Genomic DNA, 17,591 nt, shown 5'->3' with positions numbered 1-17,591 from the left:
GTGGACACTGTATTTAGACAACTAAATAGAGCCACCAAAACCTCCATTTGTAATGCAGTGAAAGGCCAGCTAAATGTTAAATGTATGGGGTTTACTTCGGTTTTCTCCTGTGTCAGTTTGTTCCCTTACAGGCTGATTTGAAGCCGGGGAGTATAACACAGAGCTGGCTGATCAGCCTGTGTATGGGTAGGACGTTCACATCACCTTCAGAAATGGTTCTTAATGCTGAATCTTTTCTCTCCAGGTTTGTGTTCTAGATCTGCGGAAGTAAAAGTGAAATGGTTTAGAAGAAATTTCAAATGGACCAGCAGTGAATGTGTGGGGAGAAGCACTCTTCAAAACTATTCTTAACAGCTCCAGAACTGTACGAACTTGAACAAAGTTAGAGTGTACCGTGAAACCAACTCTCCCTGGCCACAGGTGTCTAGTATTTTGTCGGTAACCTTCATCAAGGAGTAAAAACGCAGTCACTTCAGAGGGGGAGGGAATGGTTTCCACCTGGAACATTCAGCCTTGGAAGCATGAAGCCACCAGCTAGGCATTGCACTGTTTGGTTTGCGTCTGAGAACTTGCTCTGATGGCTGGGAAAAAAAAAGCTGTGCCAAAAAAAAAATTAATAAAAAAAAAAAAAGAAAAAAAAAGAAAAATGCTGTGATAAACCAAAAGGGAAAAAAAATCCTCCTCCATGCGGTGTTGTATTTTTTCCTTCCAATTTGGACACTACAGTTGCTCTCCCAAAGGACGTTCAAAGACCAGTTTGTACTGATGAAATGCTCAACTTTGTAATCACAACACTTTCTATTTTCTAGACTACTTTTTTTGTTCAGTGGTTTTTCTATCAGCTGGAATATTACAGCCTGGAAGATCCCAGGCTTAGGATGAAACTTTTGTTTTCCTTTTATTTCTCCCTCCCAACTTTTCCTTCCTTTTTTTTCTCCTCTTTCTTGCCCTTTTTTTTTTTTTTTTTTCCTTTTTTCCCTGTATGCCCATAGTAGATGCAGCCAGGTGGACATGACAATGAAAATTTTTGACAGACTGCTTCTCCTCTCTTCTCTCTTCCTTTTCCTTTCTTTCTCTCCGTTTAAAAGAAAAAAAAATCCTCCATGCTTCAGATCTTAGCGTCTCAAGGGCACTTTCAGCAAATTGTGTAATAAGTGCTTTATATAAGAATGCAGTGCTGGGGAAGATTTTTACAGGAGAAAGATGACTTTTAACAGAAAGAACCCAGTGTATTTTTGGAAAAAAAATATTTTTTATGTTAAACAGTTTTAAAAGCCTAAAGTGGCCACCAAACGTAGACCAGTTGTGTAACTCAAGCAAAAAGAATGACACACAGTCCAAGGAACATGAAAGGTGCAGTATCCTTTTTCTCTTCGCTCTCAGAAAGTGCTGTTAGAAAAAAATGCCATTCGATACAATAAATACCCATCATTTATTAAGAGTCCTCTTCCAGCAGCCAGCCATTTATATAGTCTCATTTCGTTTTTGTGGCTGATGATGTACACTTATTAAAAGGGATTCATAAGTGTGAGACTATAAATACAGCATTCATTTTTTTGAGTCCATAATTTTGTTTATCCTTGGTAACCAGGGGAAAATGCTTGTAGATCATCTTTCCTCTAGAGATAGTTCACATTTCATACCGAACATGGGCTTGGCTGCCTGTGGCCTTGCTGAGCAGTGCTGTTGTGTACCGTTCATCCCACTCAGCTGTTTCAGTTCTAGTAAGTCAGTGGGATTTTATCACTGACTTAATGAGACCAGTTGCACAAAGATACATTGACTGCATTTGTCACTGTGGAAGAATGGGCTCTTGCTAAGCTCCTGCCCATCCGCGGTCAGCACGCACCTAGAAGCAGTGTCTTCCATTGCATCTGGCAGTACGTGGTGCTGCTGTCGCCCTCGCTGTGTGCTACCAGGAAAGCTCTGGCTCTGCGCTCGGAGGCTCACTGCACAGACAGGTTTAGCCTTGACGGTGTCCTCAGTGCAGTGCTCACAAGACAATGTAGACTCTCCATTAGGCTAGGCCATGCTAAAGGATATATAAATTGTATCTCAACATACGTACCACTATAAAGTTATAGTAGGTGAAATGATTGGAATGACAATAAAGACTTCCAAAGCACTACCCATCCACTTTGGACAAGATTTCCCTACTGCAAGCTAGACATCTGCAGGGATGCCTACTGAAGACTACGTTACTCTAAGACCAAACGATGGATGCGAAGGATGCATAGGCAGAGTTTACTGAAAGTGCTGTAAACTCTCAGGCAGCCCTGGAGTGGTGGTAAGCCGTTATTCAGGCAGATCCTCAGAACTGGCTAAGTCAAACAGGTGTCCTCTCTAGCCCACAGTCTAGGCTTGTAGGAGAGAAAAACAAGCGGAGAACCTGCTTAACGTCATGTGGTACCTGTCTGCCCAAAGTCGCAATTTCTGTAACACAGGATCTTCCCTTTGATTTGATGACAGCTGCTGAAGTGGTGATTTGATCTGAGCAAAACCGAAACCAGAGCCCTAGTGCTGAACTGGTGACCTGCTGAGCATCATGGCATCATCGTGGCATTTATGGAATCTATATGTCACTTTTTTCTCCTGTGTCTTCCTCTCTTTATGCTTGCATCTGTACGGTATCTTAGTCCTTCCAGTGGTACTAGCCGCTGCCAGCTTCAGCTGCATTTCTTAAAAACACACATTTGGAAAGGAGAAAAGAATGAAAAGAAACAACTGCTAAAAGGGTTACTCAGTGCTGAGGTGAAAACAGTTATGTGGGATTTTGGTTATTAATGACATTTAGGCTTGTTTGTGATTTATATCAAAGAATTGGACAGGGGAAGGATTTTTTTTCGGTGTTGAAATGCGTTTATGTGTTGGTTTTAGTTTTCTGCTCCGAGAGCATGGGCTGTAGATGATCACATGGCAGTTTTGCACTGTTTTATAATAATCACATGTACTGACTATTTAAAGTCACTGCTTTAAAAGAAAAATACTTGTTCAAAGAGAGACTTGAATTTGAATACAGAGTTTAATGTGGTTTTATAAAGCACAGTTGGGTCGATGATTTGATTACATCATTGCATGTACACAGTTAGCTTCCTGGGCTGCTTTTGGGTGGTGTTTCTGCGAGTAACACAGAAGCTCCCAGTCTGCAGGCAGCGGAGGGCAGCGTGAGTGTGGCCCTGGCCTTGCCTGTGTCCCTTTAGTGATGCCCGAATAGGCCAGACCTCAGGATCCAAAGAGATGAGATTGCTGAATCCGAATTCAGCAATGCAGCGTGTCTGGCTGGCTACGTAGCCTGTGTTTCATGGCTGTTCCTGGGATAGCTACCGTAGATAACTCAGCAGCGTCCATGATGCCTGTTTCTTTTTCTTTTTTTCTTTCTTTAAATTGTCAGAACGCTACCTTTCCTCTGCCCACCTACATGGAGGTAAGAAGCCAAGAGAAACAAAATTGGAAAATCAGATGGTTTGCAAAGCCTGCGTGTGAGAGAGGCTGCTGGTCCGGGGGGGTTCCATGCAGACCATCAGGTTTGAACACAGCGTATGTGAGAAGATAAGAAAATTCACCTTTCTTCCCCTCCCCAAAACCCTAAACACTGGAAAATCCTGAGAGATGCTGTAGTAGTTTTCAGCTAAAACGAGGCCAGCTGTTAAGGAAGGCAGAAGGTGTAGTTACGAAGGTTAGTCCTAGCCTAAGGAGCTGGTTTCTTTAGGAGGTGGGCAATGGGGAGAGTAGTTCAACATGGATGTCTAAGCCTAGACCTGCAGAAGTGCCCTCATGGGAGCTCTCGCTTTCCTCCACTGCTGCAGTGGCGTCCCCCGGCTACCAGTGCCGTTCTGCGGCTCCCCTGCAACAGAGCAGCATGCAGCAACAGGCTGGTGGACTTCATTTTTTTCATAGGATATTTTTTGATAATTTTGTTTATAGTTCTTCGTAACAGAAGAGGAATTGAAAAGCCTAAGTGACCAAACAGGATTGTGAAACCATGCAGAGACTTACTGGATTTGTACCATTGCTGGCTGTCTGGAACTGGCCTTGAAGTGACAAAAAACAGTTTCTGAAAAACTACGCAACTCTGTGGGTTAGAAGGATACTGAATCTTTTATGTAGAAAACACTGGGTCCCTTATGGGGCACTAAAGGGCCTGACTTACAGGGTTATACACACATTAACCCCATGCTACATCTTAGAAATTTCCTTTTAATTTGTTAAAAAAAAAAAAAAAAAGAAAAAATAGCTAATTTTAGAGCCAAGTGAAGTGCACTTTGTCAAATGTAAGGGTCTGCTTTGTTTTTGGGTTTCTTTTTCTTTTTCCCTTTTTATTTTTTCCTCCTTTTCTTTCCTCTTTTTGCCTTTTTAAAAGATGTGGTTCTTTGTCAATTGCAGAAATGTTCTTTCAGCCACTCACTGAAATTCTGAATTCTGGCTTCTGCAGTTTTTATTGTCTGTGTCAGACTTGCAGCCAGACTTGGTTCTCATTTCAGCATTTCCCAGGTTCTGTTGAAACATCAACCCTTGTTTTGTTTCTCCCCCACCCACACTTTCTTCAAATTCACCTTGTGTATTGTAGCTCATTTGTTTTAAGGAGAGAATCAACAGATCATATTCAGTGTCTTGAATAAATTGCTATATTTTGATATTAGAGAATTCTGTGCGTGTTGTTCCTTATTCTTTCCTGGTTACTTTACATCCTGTGCTGAAGAGCTGGGGTTGGGTGACTTAAATTGTAACATGATGTCACAGCCTAAAGGGTTACACAACCCACGGGTGTATAAAGGTCACAGTCGTGGATTCATAGAATTTTGTAATACACAAGGGCATGGAGGCTTTATCCTCTGATTTTCTTTACTATATTACAGATTACCACAAATACCACACAAATCACCATTAGCAAATAAATCTGTTATTAAGAAAGGAAATTTATATGTATGTATATCAAGCTGTTACAAGGTATTACCTGCAAGCAATAGTATAGCAACAATTCATAATATAGCAGCAATTAATTATAGCAACAATCAATTACAGCAGCACCCAATAATAGGTGGGGGAGGGCCAACAAGGCGGATAACCTGGTGGGAGGCTGTTCTAGACCACCCAGCCAGGATGAAAGAGGGAGATGGAACATTCTACAAGCAGCTGGGAGAAGTCTTGCAATCACTAGCCCTTGTTCTTGTGGGGGACTTCAACCCACCAGGTGTCTGCTGGAATTCAACCGCGGCCAGGAAACGGCCTGGGAGGTTCCTGCAGCGTGTGGATGATACCTGCCCGCCACAGCTGGGCTGTGAGCCCACAGGGGAGGTGCCCCGCTGGGCCTGCGGTTTGCAAACAGGGAAGGACTGGTGGGTGATGTGGTGGTCACAGGATGTCTTGGGCATAGTCATCATGAGATGATGGACTTTTCCATTCTCGGAGAATTAATGTCAGGGGTGGGATCAGCAGAACCGCTGCCTTGGACTTCTGAAGGGACGACTTTGGCCTGTTAAAGAGCCTTGTTGACAGAGTCCCTTGGGAAATAGCTCTGAAGGGCCGAGGGATCCCGGAAAGCTGGACATTCTTCAAGAAGGAGCCCAGCACAGGAGCAGGCCATCCCCATGTGCCAAAAGACAAGCCGGCAGGGAAGACCAGGCGGGAACTCAGGGAAAAAAGGAGAGTTTACAGCCTTTGGAAGGTGCAGGCAGCTCTGGAGGACTACAAGGATCTCACAAGGTTATGCAGGGTGAAGATCAGAGAGGTGAAAGCCCAGCTAGAACTCAGGCTGGCCCCTGCTGCAAAAGAGCAAAAACTGCTTTTACACGTGTGTTAGCAGCAAAAGGAGGGCCAAGGAGAATCTGCATCCCTTACTGGGTGCGGCCAGGAACGTTGCCACAAAGGCTGAGGCAAAGGCTGAGGTACTAATGCTTTCTTTGCCTCCATCTTTAACAGTAAGACCAGTTACCTTCAGGGTACTCAGCACCCTGAGCTGGAAGACAGGGATTGGGAGCAGAATGAAGCCCCCACAGTTAGTGAGGGAGAGTCACCCAGTTAGTGACCTGCTGCTCCACTTATGGGGCTGGATAGGATCCACCCAAGGGTACTGAGGGAGCTGGCGGGAGCGCTCACCGAGCCACTCTCCATCATTTATCAACAGCCCTGGCTAACTAGGGAGGTCCCAGAGAAGACTGGAGGTCAGCCTGTGATGCCCATCTACAAGAAGGGCAGGAAGGAGGATCTGGGAAACTACAGGGCTGTCAGCCTGACCTGGGTGCCATGGAAGGTTATGGAGCAGATCATCCTGAGTGCAGTCACCCAGCATGTGCAGGACAACCAGGTGACCAGGCCCAGCCAGCACAGGTTTAAGAACGGCAGGTCCTGCTTGATGAACCTGACCTCGTTCTATGACAAGATGACCCGCCTAGTGGATGAGGGAAAGGCTGTGGATGTTGCCTACCTGGACCTTAGTAAATCCTTTGACACCGTCTCCCACAGCACTCCCCTGGGGCAACTGTCTGCTCATGGCTTGGAGGGGTGTGCAGTACACTGCGTAAAAACTGTCTGGATGGCTGAACCAAAGAGTAAACGGAGTTACATCCAGCTGGTGCCTGCTCACAAGTGGTGTCCCCAGGGCTCGGCACTGGGGCTAGTCCTGCTTAATATCTTTATCGACTATCTGGATGAGGGGAGCAAGTGCACTCTCAGTAAGTTTGCAGATGACACCAAGTTGGGGGAGGGGGTGATCTGCTGGAGGGCAGGCAGGCTCTGCAGAGGGATCTGGACAGGCTGCATTGATGGGCAAAGGCCAATTGTATGAGGTTCCACAAGGAGAAGTGCCGGGTCCCACACCTGGGTCACACCAGCCCCACACAGCGCTACAGGCCTGGGGCAGAGCGGCGGGGAAGCGCCTGGTGGGAAAGGCCCTGGGGGTGCTGGCTGGCACCGGCTGAACATGAGCCACCAGTGTGCCCAGGTGGCCCAGAAGGCCAACAGCATCCTGGCTTGTACCACAAACAGCGTGGCCAGCAGGACCAGGGGTGTGATCGTCCCCCTGTACTCAGCACTGGTGAGGCTGCACCTCCAACGCTGTGTTCAGAGTTGGGCCCCTCACTGCAAGAGGGACACTGAGGTGCTGGAGCGTGTCCAGAGACGGGCAACGGGGCTGGGGAAGGGTCTGGAGCACAAGTCTTCTGAGGAGCAGCTGAGGGAACTGGGGTTGTTTAGCCTGGAGAGGAGGAGGCTCAGGGGGGACCTTATCGCTCTCCACAGCTACCTGACAGGAGGTTTCAGGCAGGTGGGGGTCGGTCTCTTCTCCCAGATAACAAGTGACAGGACAAGAGGCAAAGGCCTCAGGTTACACCAGGGGATGTTTAGATTGGATATTAGGAACGGTTTCTTCACTGAAAGGGTGGTGAAGCATTGGAACAGGCTGCCCAGGGAGGTGACTGAGTCACCATCGCTGGAGGTGTTTAAAAAACATGTAGAAGTGGTGCTTGGTGACATGGTTTAGTGATGGACTTGGCAGTTCTGGGTTAATGGTTGGACTTGATGATCTCAAAGGTCTTTTCCAACCTAAATGATTCTATGATTCTATAGCAGCAGTGAAGTGTGTGTATATATATGTAATATTACAGGTTACAACGAAGTTATTACTAGTGAAACAAACTTATGAATAATGCAACAGCAGATAGACTTAGGATAGGTTAATTATATATGTGGCAGCAAGGACATTGGACATCTCGTAAGGGGCCCGACCATCCCAGAGGTGGGAGGACAAACCAAACCACTCCCAGACATGAGTTTGGTGTGGGAATAATAAAACAGGGAGAGTCTCACTTAAAAGGTGATCCTTGTCACGGAGTTTGGAGTCAGCCAGGCATCTCCATGAGGGTCCAGGGTCTTGTAAGAAGTTCACGCAGACCCGTTTAGGAAAGGGACAAGCATGAGCAGCACGGGAAAACAGAGAAGCTCCATTTTGGACAGAAAGTAATTTTATATCATAGAGACATAAGAGGCTGTGGGACACCACCACTTCGAGCAGCGAATAGGTGCTGTTAATTTCTGGTTTTCACCAGGGACAGCCAACACAGGATGATTTCTGTTCCCTCAGATGAATTTCTGTTTTGGGGGACTTTTCCTGTTCTTGCAGTTAGAACAGCCAATGGAAGTTACTGGTTCTTGCTGTCTCAGGATGCTTTCCCTTTTTTCCAGACTATCAGCTTTTCAGATGATGTTACCATTACAATTCCTTGGGTTTGCACTTACTGAGTGTATCTCAGGATGCTTCTAGGTAGCCAGCTGTACTTCAAAATGCTGGCTGTGCTTCTCAAGGATGCTTGTGGTTCCCAGGCTCGCAGCACCCAGGCCGTCAGGCAATTTCTTTCTCAGTGTTTCAGCAGACGTCTTTTGTTCAGTACTTTTTCCCTTTTAAAAGGTCACCTTTATGACTGCTCATATCACATGTTTATTGATCAGTTTTATTTTCCCCCCGTGATGCATTTACTGGGAACCTGTAGTGCTGGTAAGGAACCAATATGAGTAAGATTGGGTTGAAGTACTTTTTAAAATTTTCCTCAAAAGGAAGTTTCTCCAGATGAAATGAATCAGACTGTAGTTCTGATCAAAATTAATTGTTGATTTTTCTTTAGGCTAGCAAGGCTTAAAATCAACCTTGCTTGAGCAGTTGGAGGTTTTTGAAGAACTTCAGAGTATTTCAGCTTGTGCAATGGGGTCGCAGTCATGCCCTCTGGCAGTAGCTCCCACGGGCACCATCTCATAGCTCCTCTCTCTGCCTGGGACTTGTGGCACTGACACCTCAAAGGATACGGTGGGGTTTTTTTAGCTTTAACAGGCTGAATGTTGTGTGGTTTTTAGCTGGGTTTTATTCCACAAAATGGTACCCATGGTATTTAGTAGGGGGATTTGGCATGAAATGTGAGATTTTTGCTTTGTGACCATGTAACACATTGACCATTCACCCAAGTTAAGGCTGAAAGATTGCCAAAAGCCTTCAAAAGGAATTAGCCCTCAGATCAAACACAGTTTTAGGTGTAACATCATCTAATTTTTAGGTGTTTAAGGACTTAGGTTAGGTCCTTTGGGAAAACTCAACATTTGGGAAGACTCAAGTGCTAGAAAAACTAGTACGCTGATGATTAGCATCTTACACCATCATCAAATACGCAAAAAAGAGAAAGCAATGCCCTTTCATCCAACTTGTCTCAATCTGTGCTTTGGTATTTGCACATTAACGTACAGGTAAGTCCCTGAAACTGTACGAGTCAAAAGCGGTAGGACAAGCACATTTGTTTGGCTCTCACAAGACCAGGAATCACCAGCAGTCTTCCTAACAGTTTCTCAAACTAAAGGAAGTGAGAGCTGAGGAAGCAGCCACAGTGGGGCCAGAGCTTTCACACGTAGTGCTATGGAAAAGCTCTCACCTGCTTCTTAAATAAGCGCTATGTGATGGTCCTATTTCTAGTCATATCATTTCCAGGCATGTTTCAAGAAAATGTGTGACTGTCAATCCAAAATTGTAGCTTAGTTTTTCTTTATTTATCCTATAAATATTTGCTTAGCCTGTAAACTAGTTGACAACTGACACTGGAACCATTGAGCAGTCCTGAACACTTGCTGCTTCTCACTGCTGTCAGCATGCAGTACAATAAAAGGGTATTTGTTAGAGCTATTCTGGGAAGATATAATATTGCAGCATCTCACTCATAACCACTCATTCCCCTGCCATCTTTCTATGTATCATTTCCTGTCAGGGGACATATCAGCTTCATCCATTAAGAGTGCATGCAATCTTGTACCTGAGCTCCATGATAGGAAAAGTAATTTTTAAAGCTTTGAAGTCTCTTAAGTGAAGAAATTACTCACTTGGCAAGGAGTTTATCATCCTTGCTGACTCCCTTCCCAACAGGAAAGAAAATCTTTGCTTCCTTAGAGATAGTTTATTTCTATTTCCTTTTGAATATATTCACAAAACCAAACGAATACGAAACATAACAACCACAGGAAAGCAGCTATATCCTCTTTTCCTGCTGCAAGGTCTAACATCTTCTGCTTTCACAGAGCAGCTTTGGTTTCTCCGTGTCAATCATCGGTATCTATCTCAAAAGATGAAGAAAAGCTTCTGCTCACCTCTTTCCAAATCCTTTCCATTAAATACTAGGACAAAGTTGGCATCCTTGTCCTGCACTAGAGTAATTCAGCACAGTAAGAAACACACAACAAATGAGAATTGATTTAGTTGCAAAGCACTGCCATTCTGCAGTTCCAAAGCTAAGAATTCTCTCTCTAGGTTTCTGAAAATCAGTGGTGTCAAGGAAGCATTCATCCTGAAAAACTCTGAATCTTTTCTTCAAGGCAAAGACAGAAAGGTCAAACCCTTAGACGGGTTTTTGAGACTTTATGCAATACTTACAGCCACAGTGTCCTGCCATCTAGGCTGAAAGGGATGTCATGTACCTGCAGAGAGTATCATCAGTGAGGACACTTAGGGTGGATGGGATCACAGACTCCTGGGAGTGACAGAAATCTGATCGGAAAGGCATGATGCTGCTATCTTTTAAGTCCCAGACAGCGGCTGCTCTTTGGTTTCTTTCCCAGAGGCTAGTTTGAGGAGAACTGTGAGAAATTCCTGCGCAATGAAATGACCACATCTAATCGTCCACCCACTCACCTTCCTCGACAGAGGATGACACAGGCAGACAGCCTGTGGCTCACTCAGCCCACACAGGCATCCTTTTTTTCCTTTCATGTCCACATTAAAGGTCCAGGTCTCATGACCTGATCAAGAAGTACAGATCAAAGCAATTAAAAAAAAATAAAAATCAAACCTTTCTAATCTACCAACATCAGCCTCATCACCATTTACGCCATAGAGCTCACTAACGTCAGACCGTGGCAAACAAAGGAGAAAGGCCTCTATTAGGTTTAAAGCTATTTATTGAGAAGTGTTTTGTCTCTAGCAAAAGTATTTTATTAATGTAGCTGTGATTTTCTGTCACTTTAAATTCAAACAGTCTATTGAAGGAATCTGGGTATACCAGCTTTCAGACTACCTGGGAACTAAGGAAAAACCCACCTTATCTCCAGCCTCTGCCATATGGTTCTGGGTGTAACTGCATTCCTGGGGGACGGCTGACACGGGGTGTTAGCAGAGCTGAGCTGTCACCCAGAGCACTTACACTAGGGAATGCTCTGATCCCTGGCAAGCCGTGCCTGGTGCCTTGAGGAAAGGGCTGTGAGAATGCTGTGCTCCCTGTCACATGAAGGCGCATGGCTAAGGCAGGGCAGGGGCACGCAGTTCCACTGCCACATGGAGCGTGGTGCTTGCTGGAGCGCTTTAGCCTAAGGAGATAGTTGCACTGTTGCTTTTTTTTTTTTTTCTTCCTTTTTCTTTTCCTCAAGGAAATTCACTCAAGACAAAGTAGCAGGCAAAACAGGAGCTGGTGCTATCACGTGGCTATAGTTGCGATGAATGGCTGCCAGCGTTTCATGCTGTCCTGAGCCTTGGCGCCCTCTGAGGGGGCAGGACACTGCAAGGACAAACCAGCCAACACAGCTGGTTCCTTACGCTGTGCAGAGAAACTCCACTGTTTTAAACACATCTTTAAAACATACCTTCTTTTATAAGCATGATAAAAAAGGTTGTGTTTGGTTTTACACATCTTCAAGACTTTTCAGGAGGCTCACAGACACATACATGGGTGGGTACCTCTCCGGAGGCAGCTGGAGAGGGATCAGAGGCTGCCATTCACCTCCTGCACCCCTCTGGGCTGTGTTGTCTGAAAGCATTCAGTGGGTCACGGGAGGCAGAGGAAAGCTGGTGAAAAACTAGGGCAGGACGTGGCTTCATCGACAAAGGTTGTCTTTATTAACACACAGGCCATCATCACACTCTCCAGAGGGAGGAACCCATCCCAATCCATCGTGGCTCTTCTCCACCTTTAAGACCCAGTTTCCTTCCCACAGAAGTGAGAGCTGAAAGTCATCCCGATACAACACCAGGGCACAAAAGGAGACCCACAGTCCCCTCAGGTTACTGCCAGCCATGACAGGACAGAGCCACAGGCAACAGTGAGCTGCCACCACCCAACTCAAGATGCTGGCTTTGCAAAGAGACAAGCATCCCCTGTGGAGAAGCTTGAAAGCTTAAAGGGCTTCTTGCTCCCCCAAAATCCGATAAATCCCAGTGACCAAGAGATGAAGGAGCAGCACAAAGTCTTCCCATCACTTTCATCACTGGATGGTTTCCACGTGTCAGTGTGCTGAAATAAATATTGGTGATCGTTCTGACTAAAGGGACTCTCACAGCTCCTTGTGGCTAAGTCCTTCTTTCTGCAAAATCCTAATCTTATCTGGAAGTTGCCCAGAATACATCCCTCACTCAGCATCATCAGATATTCTTATTTCAGTGGGATTGCTCTTTTCACCTTCATCAGAAGCAAAGGGAAAGCTAGGACAATTCCACTCTGAATTTTCCTCACCCCACACAGGTAAATCCCTGCTGGAAATTCTCCCTCATAATCCTCAATCCATATTAACCTAATATAGCGTGATCGATGTGAACACCCGCACAAGCTGGCATTCCCATGTCCTACACATGTATGTTACTTTCACTGCACCATGGAGCTCCTGGCTTGTACACAGCCAAATTCCAGCTCTGACTCCATTGAATGGTTTTATATTAGTCTAACTTTGCAGACACATTATAGCTTATTCTAAAACTAGGGGCATATAGTCATGTGGGCATAAAAGAAACCTATTGCAATATACATCACTAACAGGTATCTTTTCCTAGTAGTTGTTTAACACAGTATTGCATTTTTACCTCTTATTCTGCTTGTAAAGGTACTTGAAGGGGGAAAAAAATGAGATAAACGTAGTCTCAGCCACACAGTCTTGTAGAAGCAAATATGGCTAACATGTTAGAGTCAAGTCTGTCATTGTAAGTGTTCACATTAATCAATGCTCCAATAAATACAGTTGGCCTGAACCTGCCTTATCCCATAACTTGTCAAAACACACATGATCTATGAGGCACTGATTGAGCCTATCAAATCTTTTTTGTTATCAGCTACCCACTTCATAAAATAATCACTCCTGCAAAATGCAGAGAAGCCTGAACTAATTTTCAGGGCCCTAAAACCTCCCTAATCCTGAAGACATTCAGGTAGAGATGTAAAGCTGTTTCTACCTCTGACACATGAGCATTTCTATATTAATTAGAAGCACAGGCTTTTCTATGTGTGGATGCCACCTTCGGGTCTCTTTGACGTTTCTGTTGTATTGCACGTGACCGGATTCACACAGCCCTGTAGGCTGCAGTGGGCACCGGCAAGGTCACGCATCCCTTTGGCCTTTCAACGCTCAACAGCAAAAGGTCTTCTCAGGGCTCTCAGTTACACAGCACACACAAAACCATATCCACGCCCACTGGTCCTTTCCGCAGATTGAGCTGTGCAAGTTCACAGCTCAGCAGGTCCTTGTTGTATCACACATTTAAACATACCGAGCCGGGGCAAGGGTAGGCTAGCTGGGAACGCACGCTCAACCATGGGGCTGCCAAAGGTCTGGAGATGGCTACAGTGGTTCTCTTTCTAGGTATGACAGTCCGATTTCTTTTCTAGGACTCTTTCAATCTTGTATAGTGTGAGCACACAGAAGCTGGAGAGAGCTAGAAAGACACCTATTCCTGTTAGCTGCATGGAAGAAAGCACCTTAGATTGCTTTCAGGTTTCGTTTTGGGTGTAAAGCCAAATGCTACCATCACTCAGTGAATTTTCTCAGCCTTTAGAAAACTTTGCCTACAAATGCCCTAATGAGCTTAGCTCTTGGGATGTTTAAGAGTTTGATTAGAGAGGTGTGGTGGGAGAACCAACTTTCCATACAGCTCACAGCATACCCTAGGGAATATAAACCATCTGCGAAAACATTCAAATGCATCCCTGAAATTGACTGTGCTCCCTGTTTTTTTCTCAATAAGATTACAACTTCTTCAGCTACCAGCTTCAATGTCCACACAGACGCATGCCTGCTTCTTAAAGGATGAGTGGCCCAGACATCATCTGACCTGTCTTAAAATTACATCACCTACTATGTGGTTTAGTGATTTCCATCTCAGACTACTGTAAACTTGAGGAATCCATGAAAATTAAGAAAAAATTAGAAGATCAGATAACTTTTCATCATGGATACACAAGGACAATTTCTGAATTACAAGTCAAGTCCTGTTATACAGAGGATGGGGGCGGAAATCACATTTAGCACTTCACCTTCTAGCTTTCTCCATGTATTTGGTCTACAAGATCAGAGGAAGGGCTCAATGAGAGGTGTAGTTAGGATTTTGGTATTCAGACATATGGTGGACCTCATAAATGCAGAGCTTTGGTATGCAAGAAGTCTGCCTATTCAAGTAGTTTATTTACTAGTGCTCATAGTTCAGCTTTGCAATTAGCCTGAACATCTGGCCAAATAAAATAGTAATTAAATGTGTGAGGCTGGCAGGTCAAATACAGTTCCATACATCCTCTTCCACCAACAGAGAATAGTTAAAAGTGTTTAAGAAAGTACTACGTGATATGAGAGGACACTTTTCCTGGAGGTTTTCATTTTATCTTTGAAGGCTTAAAAGGAAGTTTTGGTGAATACAGAGAACACTTACTGTGTATGGCTGGATTTGATAAGCTGGCTGGGAGGGCGAGGAGGATGTTAAATAGAGGCAATTCTGCTGCACTGCCCTGTATGCATATATATCCTTTTTATAGAGATTCCACTACAGCAATTTTATTTCAGTGCATGGATCCAACTGTTTTAATTTTTTTTATTATTTTTATTCCTTTCAATAAATTCAGAAATGCTTTGTTGAGCTCTAATACGCCCAAAATACAAGAGGCTAAAATTGACAATTGCTGCACTCTCAAAACAGCACTTTAGCTACCTATATTTTATTAGACAATATCTGATCTCTTTCCCTATTTATGTCTCCTCTGAATCACACCTTGCTATTCCAGAGAAACAGCTGCATGCCTGCTCCCAAACCGAAGAGCTGTGTGGCTGTGAAAGAGAGCCCCTCCCACGGACAGCGCAAGGTGAAGGCCATGGACTCTGGTTGCATCTATGGACTGTTGTATTGACACCATCTCTCCCTTGTTAGCCCAAGCCATGTTTGAAACACACCTTAGAAAACAAATATTCAGGCCAGAGACAAGCACTTCCCACATTCATCAGAGCAGCCTACTGGCACGCTCCTAAAAATAAGTGTATTTGAAGCTATCATAGGCTGGAAAACCAGATGCCAGAATTAACACACTATGATGATTATTCAGACAGAAATCATCATTGAAATGAAAACTGGGATGTTTTTCCATGTGCTGATAAGCACAAGGTTCCTCTCAGTGGACCGTGGATGGCACACATATGAAGGCAGGGTTTAGGTCAGTGTTACAGCTATACTGTCCAGGACATGGTGCCTATAGCGTGCTCTCACTGACCCTTAGAGCACACACCTAGTTTCCTCCCAAAATGAAGCTGGCTGCCCTGTGACGTGTACAGCAAGCACAGACAGTGGGGACAGCTGGGAGATGCACCTCAAAAGCACGCTCCTGATGGGAAGAAAGGGGCACCCCCTGCAGCACTTGGAGAAGGCAATGCTTTGTCTGAATTGTTGAGTGGTGAGGCAAGAACAAGGTCTGTCTGGGATGAAATCAAATGTGTTCATGGTTATACACCATCATAGAATCATAGAGTGGTTTGGGTTGGAAGGGACCTGGAAGATCATCTAGACCACCCCTCTGCCAGGGGCAGGGACACCTGCCACTAGACCAGGCTGCTCAAAGCCCCATACCAACTGCCCTTCAGTGCTTCCAGGGATGGGGCATCCACAGCTTCTCTGGGCAACCTGTTCCACTGCCTCACCGCCCTCATAGTAAAGAATTTTTTTCCTAATATCCAACCTAAACCTACCCTCTTTCAGTTTAAAATCATTCCCCCTTGTCCTGTCACTACAGGCCCTACTAAAAGGTAGATGTATGAGCAGAAACAATTAAGACACTTCAAGCTGTGGAGGAATGCTGTACGTGCATCCACCAGAGGCTGGGAGCGGCAGGTAAGGAAACTTTCCTCAAACCTTCTTTTACAAGTTAAAAACCACCATCAGCTCGCTCTGCAATGCCTCATATCACTTTCTCAGTGCACCAGAATTAGGCTAGTTGTCTTTCTTAAGCTCCCAGATGAATCCTAATTTTTTCCTGATGACTTCCCAATAGATTACTAATACATAGACACACCACACGCATCCCAAGGCCAACCTTGAAAGAACAAGAAAAGGAGGGGAGCAAAGCATGGACCTTGCAGGAGGCTACCCCAAGGCAGGGTGCCCCAGTGTCACAGCCCCCTGGCACCGCTCAGGGGCTGCTCGTGGCCTCGAGGGGTCAGGGCTGGGCCACCACCGCCTCTGTCCCTGTCCCGTGTATGCCCTGGAGCAGCGAAAGGAAAGAGGGATCAGTTGTTCAGTCCTCTTGCAGGGCCTCTTACTACAGCCTGTCACCTCCCAAGTGCTTCTGTGCCACACGATCATTCCTGTGAAGCCAGAGCCTGCTTATTTGGGTTTAGGGGTATGCAGCTTGGCCCACACCCTAGCATCTGAAAAGGTTTACCAACAATTCCACCTCCAACTTTTTCCTGCTCTTTTGAACGCAGTTGTGATGAGTGTTGCACCAAAGACGTGGTCTCTACTTCAAAAGGATCAATACAATCTGCTCCCAAGTGCCAGTGCTTTCTCTTTAGACTTAGCTAGGAAACAAATGACTGATGAAAAGGAAGGATCCGGTGATCTGCCGGTATTTCTAACAACTAGGGCAGCAATATAAAGCCATAAACCCACAAAGGTTTCTACAGGGCACAACTTAAGATTTGCTACAAACCAACCAGAGCTCTGCAATGATTTGCCTAAATAATTATCCGATCATTGTTTAACACCTTTGTATCAAATGATTAGTTCAAGAAGACAATTTATTTAAAACAGCAAATCAATTCTTTTATGTGCAGTTGCTACAGCTCCTGTGTCTCTGGCCATCCTGGGACTCCCCTGAGTAACATGGCAGCTTAAGCTTCAGGTTATTACGGCACTAAACTTTCATCTGTCTTTAATTTATTATTTTAATTTTTTTTACAATAGCTGGGACTGAACAGGATTGGAAAAGAAAGGTGCAGACAGCCAGGGAAGTGGACATGAACAGGTTTTAAAAAATAGATTTTTGTTTATGCCCAGCCCTGGCCGCAGGCTGAAGGAAGGGAGGGCAGTTACCTGGGCTCAAGGCACTTCCACTGTGCCACAGACCGAACTATTGTAAACAGCTTCCAGCACAACCAGACTTAAATCTCACTACTTCTGCTGTTGATATGAACTTAAAAGCCTGGGGTAGGCAGGGTCATATTTTTTTTTAACTTTCAACCAATCTGGGGAATTGTTTGGATATAGGTACTTGGTGGGCTGCACCAGAAGAGGTGTGTATCTGAGAAGATAAGGAGAATGGATTTAATATCTCTCGTTCAGCAGATGAAGACACAAAATAGAGCATACCTCAGAGAAAGGACTATAGATTTGACTTACT

The 17,591-nt window shown here is 44.9% G+C and overlaps 1 protein-coding gene across 5 annotated transcripts in view; it reads left to right on the top strand.

The window, feature by feature from the left end:
• The window catches only part of TBL1X (transducin beta like 1 X-linked), a 199,908-nt gene extending 195,264 nt beyond the window's left edge, over positions 1–4,644 (top strand). For all 5 annotated transcript variants that reach the window (XM_055703302.1, XM_055703300.1, XM_055703298.1 and 2 more), the window contains one exon: positions 245–4,644. In XM_055703302.1, the coding sequence (XP_055559277.1) occupies positions 245–271 (27 nt within the window). In that variant the 3' untranslated portion in view covers positions 272–4,644. The remainder of the gene's footprint in view (positions 1–244) is intronic.
• Positions 4,645–17,591: the final 12,947 nt, after the last annotated feature.

Source organism: Falco cherrug, chromosome 2 (assembly GCF_023634085.1).
Source record: "Falco cherrug isolate bFalChe1 chromosome 2, bFalChe1.pri, whole genome shotgun sequence".
NCBI classification, from domain to species: Eukaryota; Metazoa; Chordata; class Aves; order Falconiformes; family Falconidae; genus Falco; species Falco cherrug.
The sequence above is the reverse complement of the archived record's forward strand: the minus strand, read 5'-3'. Positions and strand labels throughout refer to the sequence as shown.